This window comes from Pan troglodytes, chromosome 11 (assembly GCF_028858775.2).
Source record: "Pan troglodytes isolate AG18354 chromosome 11, NHGRI_mPanTro3-v2.0_pri, whole genome shotgun sequence".
Taxonomy (NCBI): Eukaryota; Metazoa; Chordata; class Mammalia; order Primates; family Hominidae; genus Pan; species Pan troglodytes.
This window is the reverse complement of record NC_072409.2, coordinates 94,898,154-94,912,661: the sequence shown is the minus strand read 5'-3', so window position 1 is coordinate 94,912,661 and position 14,508 is coordinate 94,898,154. Positions and strand designations below refer to the sequence as shown.

The 14,508-nt window shown below is 35.2% G+C and overlaps 1 protein-coding gene across 4 annotated transcripts in view; it reads right to left on the bottom strand.

Annotated features, from left to right (window-relative positions):
* Nucleotides 1–6,294: 6,294 nt before the first annotated feature.
* The window catches only part of HACD4 (3-hydroxyacyl-CoA dehydratase 4), a 28,073-nt gene continuing 19,859 nt past the window's right edge, over nt 6,295–14,508 (bottom strand). For 2 of the 4 annotated variants that reach the window (XM_016960680.4, XM_054657979.2), the window contains exons 5-9: nt 14,273–14,379; nt 14,028–14,122; nt 13,409–13,466; nt 10,704–10,829; nt 6,295–9,802 (exon numbers count right to left, since the gene is read on the bottom strand). In XM_016960680.4, coding sequence (XP_016816169.1) covers nt 9,720–9,802; nt 10,704–10,829; nt 13,409–13,466; nt 14,028–14,122; nt 14,273–14,379 — 469 coding nt within the window. In that variant the 3' untranslated portion in view covers nt 6,295–9,719. The remainder of the gene's footprint in view (nt 9,803–10,703; nt 10,830–13,408; nt 13,467–14,027; nt 14,123–14,272; nt 14,380–14,508) is intronic. The other 2 variants (XM_001148626.6, XM_016960679.3) reach the window with 1 other exon arrangement.

The following is a 14,508-nucleotide window of genomic DNA, read 5'->3' as shown; positions in this document are numbered from 1 at the left end:
TCTAACATTCACTGCTAGGTGTCAGAAAACAGCTATAGAATATACACAGAAGGAAATGAGAAAGGTATTTAAATGCTTCACTACAAAAAAATAAGCACAATAGATGACAATCATGCAGGAAATGAGGGACAAAATACCTATAAAGTAGATAGAAAACAAATATCAAAATGACAGAACAGTTGAGCTTTCAGTTGTATTATATTATTTAACTCTTGCAACAATACCACAATCAGGCATTTTCTATTTTAAAATGGTGCAAACACAACTAGTAAGTGGCAGAGAACCCATTGCTCTTTCTATGCACCAGGCTCATCAGCTCCCCCTTTAGGATGAAAACTCCCACAGAGGATGAAACCTTACTCATGCTTAATGTACATTGCTATAATCAGATAAAGAAACAACTCTGCCTCATATAGGTAGGCCTCTGGAACTGAGAAGTTTAGGTCTGTAGTGTAGATGAGTAGGTCTTCATGGGTTGAAGGACTTCAGATTCCTGGGCCAGCTTGCAACATGAATGGCAAACAGGAGTAGTAAAGAGGAAGTGAGCACCAAAGAACCACTCTCTATTTTTTTGAGTCTGCAGCCAGAGACTGCCAATGCCCAAGTAAAGAGATGAAGAATCAGCCTAGTCTTCCAACCCCAGACTGCCCTTTTCAGTTCAGCCCAGTTTCTTCTCATTCAAACTTTGTCCCTGCTCCTGCCCTTGACAAGGAAACAGAAGAGTACAAAAGGGAGGAAATAAGATGTTTATTCTTTTTTCCGCAGCTCCTTCTTTTTATTTTGAGCAGCCTTGAGTATAAGATTTGTAGTATTTTCTTATTCATGGGAACCTCTAAAGATTCTAAATTCAAAACTCCAAAGGTTCTTACATCTAAACATTGTAAGATATAGATCACCAGACTAATAAGACCTTTTCTCTTGCTATCTGCATGACCTCAGGTGAGAATTAAATTATTCCCTTAGGATTTTTCAGTTTATTCTCCAGAAACCAGAAGTCTCTGCATTTTTAGGCCAGATGTTCGTAACTTTATGGAAAGTTTCCTTACAAATCATCTAATGTTAGTTTTTAAAAACATAAGTGGCCAAGACAAATAGCATGCTGAGATGTACTAACAGATTAATGTGTGGGGTTTGAGCCCTGATAGGTCTCTCAGAACTATCTAAACACTCTGACTCTTGATTTGAAAAGTATACATTTGGAACAGATGTTAAGATCCATTCAAGTGCCTAAAATCCTCTTTGTGTTTTATTTGTAATGTAATGGCTCCATGGTAACCAAAAGGCTGTTAATAATCTTTTTTTAAGTTAACTGTGAGACATTAATGTCTGCAAAATGATTTTAACCAGAGATAGTGGTATTGTAATTATATAAGGAGTCAGATTTAAGGATTCAATTACTATCTTGAAGTAACTTAGTAACTTTGAAAGCAAGCAGCAGTTTTAGAGGTTTAGCAAACACTTTAGTAAATTGCTGTTTTAGAAGAGAAATCAGATCATTTGGTAAAGAGATGGGGCCTTCGTTAAAGCCCGAGGGTAGGTCCCTGTTTGGTCAGTTTTTATTTCTGACCCAACCAGCCTATTCATAGGAACCACTTCAAATGGAACTAGGGGACAGAGTGTGGCTGGAACCGTTCACATTCTTCATCACTCTTGTGGAAAGACACCCAACAGCATCATCTTCGTTTACGAATGTGTGTCATCAGTGCTGTGGTCCTGGACGAGGTAACATGCTTTTATATTTTCTGGGGGAAATACATTACTGTGATCCTGGAAACTTTAAAATCTCATCTTAAATGTATGATATATATATATATATATATATATATATATATATAATTTATAAAGTTGTGAGTTTTGCATTTAATCTGTTAATCTTCATAAATAGTAAAAACTTCTTTAAAACTACAACTTAGAAAGCTCATCTGATTCTTGTCAAACATAGGGAACTTGTAAGATCATTTCCAGCTAAATTATTAAATATGAAACTGAATAAAAATGATTATTCCCTGAGGTTTGGTTTTATTTTTTGGATAAAATGATCTACCTCACAAAGTAGCTGTGAGGGTTAAAATAAATAATACAAAAATATGGTTTATAAATTATAAAATGTTATTGAAATGTTATCACTTTTGTGTGTTTCACTGCAAATAAATAGCTGTAATGCTTGAACACATTTCTGACATGTATATGGGGACTCAGGAAGACAGTGGAAGTTTATTAAGAAATTGTTCTTAACAATTAAAATATTCTAGAAGTAGCATGTTAAGATACTTATATAAGTTGAAAGAAAAAAACAAAACTTATGTGTCTTCTAAATATAAGGAACGCTTTGAGATACAATTGAAATTCATTACCTAATTAAGCCGATAGATTTCTTGAAATATATTTCTAGATGTAGTAGTGGCATTCTTTAAAGATAGAGTTGCACACACAATTATGGGTGTCTATTATGTGCCACTGTACAAGTTTCTGGGGTACAATCTGAACAAAACGTGTCATCCCTGCTCTCATGGAACTTACAGTCAGAGAATATAAATCACTAAACCATCATGAAGAACAGAACATGTTATAAATGTCCTACTTCTGCAAAGCCCTTTATAATTTGCAAAAGTTTAATTTACCATATATCACTTGGTCTTCATAATAACTTTAAGTGGTTAAGGAAACTAGAACTCAAAGAGTCATTCAGTTAGTAAATAATGGAGCTTGATCTCAAATCAAACCTAGTGCTCTTAATTCCAGACCACATTATCTTTCACAAGACCCCCATCATTCAGCTGAATACCATGAAGTAACAATAGACACCTACATGTATGTGATGAATTAAGGCATACTTTTACTAATTGACTTTCATATGGAATTAACTAACCTTATTTTAGATGAGATTTAAAACTCCAGCTACCCTTAGCAAAAATAAACTAGTTAGTAATTCTTATTTGGCATGTTAAAAACATGTTCAGAACTACTATTTAAGGATTTTTAAAGCCATAAAAAATCATCCCTGTTCTGAAAACATTGGTGGCTTTTATATAAGTAGTTCTTTTTAGCAGTTTTCTTTCTGTCCAAAGCTGAAATAATTTAGACTCAAAAGCAGTGGTTCTCAAACTTTTCTGTGCATGAGGCTCATTTGAGGAGTCTATCAAAAGGTAGGATCCTGAGCTTATTCCCGGAGCTTCTGATTCAACTATCTTTAGTGGAGCCCTGGAATCTGCATTCTAAACAGGTGAACTTGTTAATTGTGGCTGTTGCTCCCTGAACATACAATCTGAACACTACCCTGGAGAAACATGTCATATCAACATTAGCATATAACTCAGACCGAGAAGAATATTAAAATTATCCGAACCAACGGGAAACATTATAATTATTAAAAAGCAATAATAAACGAGTGGAAGATAGATACTGGGCAAAGGGAGATAATTTTTAGCATATTTTAACCTTAATTTTAAATCACTTTAACACTTTAGTACCATAAAATGTTTTCTCCATAAGTAAACTTAAATAATTGTAAGATTCTTTCTTTGGGGAAATATTTTGGACATTGAGATTGTATCTATTTGTACTTCTGAAATAAATACAGATTCTCACATTTGACAACTTGCTCAAGGCAGGCAAAGTAAGGAATAGTTTAAAAAAAAACATTAACTTAGGGACCTTAGTGAGATGTAGTTACCATATTATTAGATTGAAACGTTCAGTTTTCAGCAAAAAAATAACAAGGCATACAAAGAAACAGGAAAGTATGTCCCTTTCAAATGAAAACAAAAACAAAAACTATCTCTGAAAAAGACTTGATGGTGGATCCACTAAAGGCTCTACAACAACTGCCTTAAGGATGTTTTTTAAAGAACCAAAGAGCATGCGGAAAAAGTAAAAAAACCAATGGATGAACAAAATGGTAATATCAATATAGAGAAAATCTAAGACGATACAAAAAAGAAATTCAAGAGCTGAAAGTACGATAATTGAAATGAAAAACTCACTAGAGGTATTCAAAGGCAGATTTGGGCAGCAGAAGAATCAGTATACATGAAAATAGGACAATGGAAATTATTAGTCTGAGCAATAGAAAAAAACTGGAAAAAAGTGAACAGGGTATAAGGATCTGTGGGACCCATCAAGCAGACCAACATACACATTGTGAGGATCCCAGAAGGAAAAGAGAGAAAGAAAGGAGCAGAGAGAATATTTGAAGAACAGCCAGATAATGACCAACAAACTCCAAGTAGAATGAATTCCAAGAGATCCACACAACTATCAAAAGCCAAAGACAGAAAGAGAATCTTGAAAGTAGCATGAAAAAATCAATTCATCACATATAAGTGATCCTTAATAAGATTATCAGATTTCTCATCAGAAACTTTGGAGGCCAGAATGCAGTGAGCTCACATATTCAAAGTGTTAGGAAAAAAATATATCACAACCACATTTCCTGTATTTGACAAAACTGTTCTTCAAACGTGAGAGAGAAATTAAGACATCCCCAGATAAACAAAAGCTGAGAAAGTATCTTACCACTAGACCTGCCCCTGCCAGAAATGCTAATAGGGGTCCTGCAAGTTGAAATGGAAAGACACTAAACAGCAACTCAAAGCCACATGAAGAAATAAGGATCTCAGTAAAGAAAAATACATGGGCAATTATAAAATCTAGTACTTTTGTAACAATGGTTTGTAACTCCACTTTTTGTTTTCTACATAGAGACTACTGCATTTTTAAAAATTGATTTTGGACACACAGTGTATATAATTTTGTGAAACTTAAAGGAGTGATTGACAGAGATATAAAGAGCAGAATTTTGTATATTTTTGAAGTTCAGCTGGCATAAGTCCAAATTACCTTCAGGATATTAAATGTCACCCTATGGTAACCACAAAGAAAACAGCTACAGAATATACACAAAAGAACTGAGAAAGATACTTAAATGCTTCACTATAAAAAAGTAAACTACACACAAAAGACGACAGTAATGCAGGAAATGAGGGACAAAAAAGCTAAGCTATGTAGAAAACAAATAGCAAAATGACAGGAGTAAGTCCCTCCTTATCAGTCATCCTCAAAAAGGAAGAAAATGCTGACATATACAAAATGGAGGAAACTTGCGGACATTATGCTAAGTGAAATAAGCCAATTACGAAAGACAGATACTGTATGATTACATTTATATGAGGTACTTAGAGCAATCAAAATCATAGAGACAAAAAGTAGATTGGTGGTTGCCAGGGACAGGGCAGATGGGAGAATAGGGAACCATTGCTTAATGAGTATAGGGTATAAGTTTTGCAAGGTAAAAAAAGTTCTGGAGATGGACAGTGGTGATGGTTGCACAATATAAATTACTTAATACTACTGAACTGCACACTTAAAAAGGAATAAGATAGTATATTTTATATTTTACCACAATAAAAAAGTTACTGAAAAAAGTTGTCTTAGATATGTTTTCAAAATATCTAATGGTTCCTATTTCATCTATGTTACTTAGATTTGAGAAAGTAAGCCTTTGTCTACACTGTACAAAATGAAATAGGGATTTGGTGAACATACAGTTAAGACAGATAGTCAAAGACATCAACTTTGCGATTTTGGTAACATCCGATTAACCAGATAGTTACTGTCTTGACTTCACTATGTCTGGGTTTCTTAACCTGGGGAACATGTACTTAAGTGGAAAAAGAAATTACACCTTTATTTTCACTAATTGATAATGAAATTTAGTATTCCTTTCCATTGTGAATATAGGCAACCAACCACAGTAGTATTAACAATTGTGTCTGTCACCAAAGGAAATGTAAGATCTTTTTATGTTACAATTGTTGCAGATATCTCAAATTACTGTCAATCCTCATTTCTGTTGTAAAATAATTATAAATTCACTTGTGTTTCTTTTGGTTTTCAATTTTAAGAAGTTTTTAAGTTAATCTGGTTTTAAAAAATTAAAGCATTAATAATGAAATTTTAATTTATTATAATGACCCAGTAAAGTGTAGTTTCTCTAATTTTCTCTTTGTTTTAGTGATTGATTGTACATGTACTTCGGCAGTGTAAGGAGCCATCTTTATTTGGAGTGATTAAGATTAACTCACCTAAAATTTGTGAAGGGTTTATGTTCTCCTTGCACACTAAAGCTTTTCATAATTTTTCTGAAATTTAGAAGATAACTATAAAAGCAGAAAAAAATGTAGCTTTTTAAAAGGATACTTTTTAAAAATCCAAATATATTTATAAAGATTTCAAGTAGCCTAATACTCAATTGTTTCTTTCCAAATGTTTTCTTTAGTGGAAATAAGTTACCCATTTTTAAAATTACATTTTTATTATCCTATTCTTACATCACAATATATTTAATACCTTTTTACATAGTTTCTAGGTAAGATATTTATAATTCTTTACCAAAAATTGAGTGATACATCAATGATACAGCAATGACTATCAGTTATTCACACTTTTTTTAGATTTTCAAAGAAAGCATTTTACAAAACTATGTAAGGACATATGACTTACATTACAGTAATTAGCAACAATTCAGTAATAATCCAAAACATGAATTTTCCTTTTTAAAAAGTACTTAGTATATTTTTATACCTTTTATCTTCCTGTATGTGTGTGTCATTATTTTTAAAATTAAAAAGAATACAGAATGGGGCATCATTTGTGTATTTGCTAAAGGTTTACTATTTTCATTAGGGTCTTCTCTTTTGAGATGGAGTCTCACTGTGTCACCCAGGCTGGAGTGCAGTGGCTCAATCTCTGCTCACTGCAACCTCCATCTCCTGGGCTCAAGTGATTCTCATGCCCCCAGCCTCCCGTGTAGCTGGGATTACAGGCATGCGCCACCATGCCTGGCTAATTTTTGTATTTTTAGTAGAAATGGAGTTTCACCATGTTGGCCAGGCTGGTCTTGAACTCCTGACCTCAACTGATCTGCCCACCTCAGCCTCTCATAGTGCTAGGATTACAGGTATGAGCCAGCATGCCTGGCCAGGGTCTTCTTTTAAGGCATCAAAGCCCAAATAACTTACAAGATGTTAACAAATACATGACATTAATGAATACTCTATCAGAGCACTAGGGACTGAATGCTGGTGTCCCCCATTAAATTCACATGTTGAAAATCTAATCTCCAGTGTGATGGCATTTGAAGCTGGAACCTTCATAAATGGGATTAGTACCTTTACAATAAGAAATAAGGGAGAGATGGTTTCTCCCTCCACCATGTGAACATATAGCAAGAAGGCATCCATCTGCAAACCATGAAGAAGAATCAGCTAGCACCTTGGAACCTCATCAGGAACTTAATTGTCTAGCACCTTTATCTTGGACTTCCCTGCCTCCAGAACTGTGAGAAATATATTTGTTGTCTAAGCCACCCAGTTTATGGTATTTTGTTATAGCAGCCAAGCTAAGACAGCAATTAGTACCAAGAAGTGTGGTGATGCTATAACCAATATATAAAGATGTGGAAGCAGCTTTGACGTTAGCTAATAGCTAGAAGCTGGAAGAGTTCTGAGGTACTAGAGTACCTGGAAGAGTACTGGAAGAGTTTTGAGGTACTAGTTTTTTTGCTAGAAAAAGCCAGTATTGCCATGAAGGGATTGATAGAGGTGATTTTGGTGAGGGCTCAAAGAGAAGAGGGTGGGAGAGAAAGCCTCCATCTTCATAGAGAACACGTAAATCACCATGAAGATAATGTTGGTAGACATATGGACAATAAAGGCCATTCTGATGAAGTCTCAAATGAAAATGAGGAACCTGTTATGGGAAACTGGAAGAAAGGTGATCTTTGTTATAATATGCCAAAGAACTTGGATGACTGTGTTCATGTTCTAGTGTTTTGTGGAAAGTCAAATTGTGAGCCATGAAATTAGACATTGAACTGAAGAGATCTCCAACCAGTGTTGAAGGAGTGCCTCGGTTTATCTTGACTGCTTAAAGTAAAATGTGACAAAAAATGAAGACAGAATTCTTAACAAAAACGGAACCAGAACTTAAAAGATGTGGGAAATTATCAGTCTGTCTGCATTACAAAAAGATAAGAAAACACGTTTGGTAGAGAACACTAAGGGTGTAGCAGACCAGTCATCCAATTAGATTTATGTGAGTGTGAACCACAGACCTAATCAGCCACCCCAGCAGGAACACTGCTAGTTTGTATTGAAAGGAATGCAGATGGGACAGAATGAGGGAAGACTGTTGGACTTCTTGAATTTGGGACCATAGAGCTATTCAGCTGTGAATGTACACTATTCTTCAAGAAAAGGAGAAACTGACCCGGAACAATGATTCAGAGAACATCAGTGGTACCTTCTCAGTTTCAAAAGGGGCAGTCATTCATTGCCTTGGTTTCAACAGGCCTGACAGCTTCCGCCTGGTGATATGGGGGTCATCCTCCTCCAACATAGTCCTGGGGGCAATACCTCTGCCTCATTGGGTCCTGAAGCCAGAGTATCAGGCCAAAGAGGATTATTACTAAGACTGAAGATCTCATGGTGTTTGCCTTGCTAGGTTTTGGACTTGCTGGGGACCCATTACACCTTCCTTTTTTCCTGTTTCTTGCTTTGGGAATAGGAATGTCCACCCTTTGTGTGTCCCACCATTGTATTTTGGAAGCACATAACTTTTTTCATTTCACAAGTTCAAAGCTGGAAAGGAATTTTGCCTCAGGATGAATTGTACCTTGAATCTCACCCACATCTGATTTAGATGAGACTTTGGACTTTAGAGTTGATGCAGGAATGAGTTAAGACTTTTGAGGCTGTTGAGATGGAATGTATGTATTTTGCATGTGAGGAGGACATGAATTTTGTAGGGCCAGGTACAGAATGCTATGGAGTGAATCTTTGTGTTCCCCCAAAATTCATGTGTTAAGCCCTAACCTCCAATATGATGGTATTTGGAGGTGGGGCCATTGGGAGGTAATTAGATCATGAGGGTAGAGCCCTCATGAATGGGATTAGTGCCATTATAAGAGACATAAGAGAGTTGATCTCTCTCTCATGTGAGGACAAAGAAGGACATCTATCTGCAAACTGGGAAGAGGGCCCTCACCAGAAACTGCATTAGCTGATGCCTTGATCCTGAGCGGAATTCCCAGCCTCCAGAACTGTGAGAAGCGTTTGCTGTTGTTTAAGCCATTCGGTTTATGGTGTTCTATTATAGCAACCTGAGCTAAGACATAGGGCTTGGAAAGATATTTAATTTTCTAAACATATCTAATGTTTGGGGTGAGTATTATTAGATCTAAAGACAGACATCTGTCTATGAAATATGTTATTCTAGGCAACTGTGGAATGTATTTTCCATCCCTCTTCTCCTACAGATCTATTTGGGAACTTGGAAGTGAAAAAGAATACATGTAATTTAGGTTATCAAGTTTGGTTTCTTAATTTAATTGAATCTATTGCAGCTAATCTCCTATTTCTCATTAAACTTACAGGAAAATAATCAGACTTCATACAATGTAAGTATAACTTGTATAAAATCCAAATGAAGCAGGAATTTTGGTGAAGCAGGGTATGGAGAATATATATATGTCTTAAAAATACAATGTGTGAAAAACATAGCCTGTTATGTCTAGAGTTTTGGGGGTATGTGCAGTTATTTCATGTAATGGATTTTTATCAAATACAAGGTATTTTTCCACCAGAATACTTCCTGTGTTGTATTTACTGCAGCTGAATCCACAGCCTGTCTTTTCTCGTGTCACACTGGAATGCTGTACTTCACATTTTCTTTTTTTTAATGGGAAAGATTCCGAGGATGTCTCTTCTTTCTGAGTATAGATGACTGTAGGTAAAATACATACCTAATGTGGAGAAAGAAGTTGCAAAAGTAAGTAAGGTTAACTATTTCTCTGGAAGAAACAATGATTTTAAAATACAGTCAGAGCGCTGCCCGAATCCAGGGAGAAGACACTTGCAAGGGAGATGTGAGAAGGAATGTTTAAAGAAGTGTCCAGATTTTATGCAGAAAGAGAGGTAAATCAAACTCTTCCATCCTACTTTTTTTAATGCAAGGAATTGTCTTCCTTTCTTTAGCATAGCTCTCTCCACCTTCCTCTAAAGTTTCACATTTTTGTCTTTTCTCTCTATATGTTGTTCATATGTTTGATATCTGTTACCTTCTAGAGATAATCATTATTTTGGAGATTTGTGAAGGTTAGAGCTGGGAAAACAAAAATTTAATAGTGAAAGTTTTTTCCCCAATTTCCTGGAAAATGATTAGGTTTAATGATCAAATTTATTCAAGGGTAAGTTTTTGTTCCATACATTTTTCTTGAGTCTGTAACACCGACTCCCATTTGCCTGATAGGAAGTGCTAGCTTGAAAAGCCAAACAAACAAGAAACAAAATGGATATAAATGGAAACATCGGAAATAGCCAATTCTTCTTAGTTTGACATCTAGGTTTTATTTGTAGATACCTGTGCACATGGTCAAAACTTCTATATCTCATACATAATGCAGCTATATTTTCTGATAGTAAAATTGTTCTTATTTGTACAGTGAAAGTGAAATATATGATCCCATGATGCCCTGCAAAAAGCATTATAACCTCCAGGGGCTTTACTAGCAAGATCTAGTTCATGATGTCAGGCTTCCTCTTTGGTCTCTCCCATGTTTACCAACCTGTATATTAAGGTAGACGGCAAGCACTAACCAAAAAGTACAGGAAAAATGCAAAAACAAGACCAAAAAAGCCACTTACCTATAAAGAGCATCATGAGATATATTTTCAGCACATATGGGAAATAGATGGATAAGTCAAAGGGCAGCTTGGTGGAATAAGTGCCAAATGATTCAAAATAAGGCAGCGATTGATAGATGGCAAATGCTGTTAAAAAAGAAAGGCATCATAAAGGTATTCCTCCTTAAGTTGTTACAGGGATGTGTATATATGTCTTCATAGTTGTAGGATATTTTGAATTTGATAATGACAGTTTTGTAATAGTTGCTGAATCTTTTTGCTAAACCTAGTTTAATATAGAAATCTGTGAAATGATTAAGTTGGCAAGGTGCTTACAGCAGTATGACTTGTTGAATGTTTGTCCATGGTATACCTTATCGTGCCTACAGAAGAATTTACAATGTTTCTTAAAATGTTATCTCAAAATACATTTGTCCACCTAGCCACAAATAGGGGTGATAGAGAGATGAACTTGGAAAATGGTGCATATATTTTCCTCTTAGAGTTTCACAACACACATTAACATTGTAGAACACATATTAACATTGTGAGAAATTCTGTAATAAAAAAATACCACCTAACCTTTCCTCAATGTAACTGGCCTTAGAATATCTCCTTCTTCCTTCTTAACCACCAGTAGTATTTAATAAATATTTTGAAGAACTCTATGAGAAATGCTGGCCTAAATTATTTTGAGGGAGGGGGCTGGTATCAGGTAAAAAAAAGATTAAAGTTCAGTAACATTGTATCCCATGTATAGATATTTTTGGTAACATTTCATGCAATGAAATGTTAATATGCTAACATGATGTAAGATGTTATCATTAGGGTAAGCTGGGTGAAGGGTACATGGAAATGGTGCACTATTTTTGCAATTTCTTATGGGTCAAAATTATCCCTACATAAAAAGTTTTTAAAAAGAGAAAGATGAAGAAAAGGCAAGAGTTCACAACTGATATAGCCAAGCAGAGGTATGAGTAGCATCAGTGCAGGATCTGCCACTGACACCAAATATGCAGTTTAAGGTTAACACAGGCCGCACCTATGTCTCTAGCATTTTATCAGTATAATTAGTTGATTTTGTTATTTACATAAGCTTTGTTTTTGTCTTATATCTGTCAGATGGGAAATTATAGTTATTAAAAATTATTAAAATTAAAGTTATCGAAAGTTTAGTAGGTTTATTTAACTGCGCAGTTTTATACTTTGGAACATCTAACATATACAGAAACATAGAAAGATAAAATTACAATTATCTGTATTCCACCATCCAGAGCATTATTGACATTTTTGTCATATATATCTCTAGACTATTTTCTGCATATACCTTATTTTGTAATTGCAAGAATAAGTTTATGAAGTTAATAAAAGAATAAGGGTTGTATGGCAACCATATAAGAACATGGCTTTCCTAGAAAGGACAAGGATTAGAATTATGGAATAACAAGAATGCAAAATTTTCCTATACATTTATCCACCCCTTATTCCTAGGAAGGGATTAGTCATATTTCTACCTTATTCCTTTATATATTCTTTTAAATTTGATTAAGTTTTAATTGGCAAATCATAATTGTATACATATATGAAGCACAATGTGATATTTTGATATATGTGTACAATGTGGAATGATTAAATCAAGCTAATTAACGTATCTACCACCTCACTTACTTTTCGTGGTGAGATTTGAAATGTACTCTTGGCTATTTTGAAATATACATTATTAAGCACAGTCACCCTGCTGTGCACTAGATCTCAAAAATGTATTCCTCCTAACAAACTTTGTACCCTTTGACCAACAGCTCCCCATTTCCTTTCTATATTCTCTACAGTACTATGATTTAACAAAGATAATGTATTTGATATTTCAATGAGAGGTTACTTGATTCTTAAAGAATGGACAATCAGGTTCTTACTGTTTTCAAGACAATTATTCTTTAGATCCACTTGGCATAGTCTATTCCAAAATTAATAATTCTTCCTTTTGAATCAAAACAAATTTAGAAATTCTAACATGATTTACAGTAACAAGCTCTTTTTATCTGCTCATCAGTAGATAGAAAATATGTGTTTTTGTTTTATAACTGGCTTTTATATACTTTGGTTATTGTCAATGTCATCATCATTTTATGTTAAACACCATGTCCTTATGGTTTTCCCTTAGTTACCTTAACATGCTTTCTTATTTTATGTCTTCAGTTTTGAAAACTTTAATCATGTCTTACAGAATGCTCCTTACCAGTCTACCAAATCCATTGCAGAAGAAAGCATATATTCTCCAAATATCCTCAAGCTCTGCTGACTGATGATCTGAATGATTTGATCTTAAGTTTTAGGTTTATATTTAGGCTATATAATTAGCCTACTCATACTCAATAATTCATTCTGTGTTTATTGAGCATGTATACTGGTGCATAAGAGAGAGGAAGGAAGCAAAGAAACAGACTCAGACATCCTGGTACCCCCCCCCCCCCCAGAGCTTACAGTCTAGTCAAGGAAATGGACATTAATCAAAGAATCATACAAATGTGTAATTATGCTGATATAAGCCCTGTTAAGACAGCAGTCCCCAACCTTTTTGGCACCAGTTACTGGTTTTGTGGAAGACAGTTTTTCCACAGACCAGAGGAAGAAGGATGGTTTCAGGATGGTTCAAGCACACAACATTTATTGTGTACTTTATTTGTATTATTATTACACTGTAAGAACAAAATAATTATACAACTCACCATAATGCAGAATCAGTGGGAGCCCTGAGCTTATTTTCCTGCAACTAGATGGTTTCATCTGGGGGTGATGGGAGACAGTGAAAGATCATCAGGCATTAGATTCTCATAAGGAGCACACAACCTAGATCCCTCACATGCACAGTTCACAATAGGGTTTGTGCTCCAATAAGAATCTGATGCCTCCACTGATCTGACAGGAGGTAGAGCTCAGGCGATAATGTGGGCAATGGTGAGTGGCTATAAATACAGATGAAGCTTCACCTGCTAGCCTACTGCTCACCTCCTGGTATGCGGCCTGGTTCTTAATGGGCCACAGACTGGGATCATGGCCTGGTTTGGGGGCCCCTGCTATAAAAGATTCATGATACTGTACCCAGGGGAACTCAGTTGAGGAAGTCAGGGAATGCCTCCCTCAGAAAATGATGATTAATCTCAAGGTAGAGTTAACTAGTTGCTGAGAGAGGGTAGGATACATAGTAAATGGTAAGTGGGAAAGACTCACCAGAGGGGACTGAATTTCTGTGCATTAAAAGTTAAAAATCATAGAATCTCTAAATGTTAACCTCTTTTTGGTGAATAAGCAGACTCTAAGAGGTTAAATGAGTTACCCAAAACTCACACAGTGAGTTAATGAAGTGAAGGCCTCAGATGCCGTTGCTTTTTGTCCAGTATTTTGTCTACTGTGCAGAGCTGCTTCCCTCTTCAACTTTGCCTCTTTGCATCAAGGGAAATATGCCAGTAAGGATACATTGAGTGAGCTAAGCATTCGCAAAAATAGTAATTTAATCATCAAAAAATTTAGTGAACCATTATAACTAGATGGCTTTTGTCAGTAAGCAATACAGCAAGTCACTCTTTTCTTACCTTCAGCAAGAACACACAAAGGATAAATTGGCATCCATAGTGTTTGACTGAGCCATGTCAAGACAGCATAGGATATTCCTATGACTGATAACATGCTATAAGTGTACCTGAAAGGAGATGAGAAGCTCATAAACATCATTTTCTGCTAATATCTGGGAAATAGGAGAAACTACTGTGTAATTAAATACAGAGATACAACTGGAAAGTGTACAAATTATATATTTTATTTCCTATAA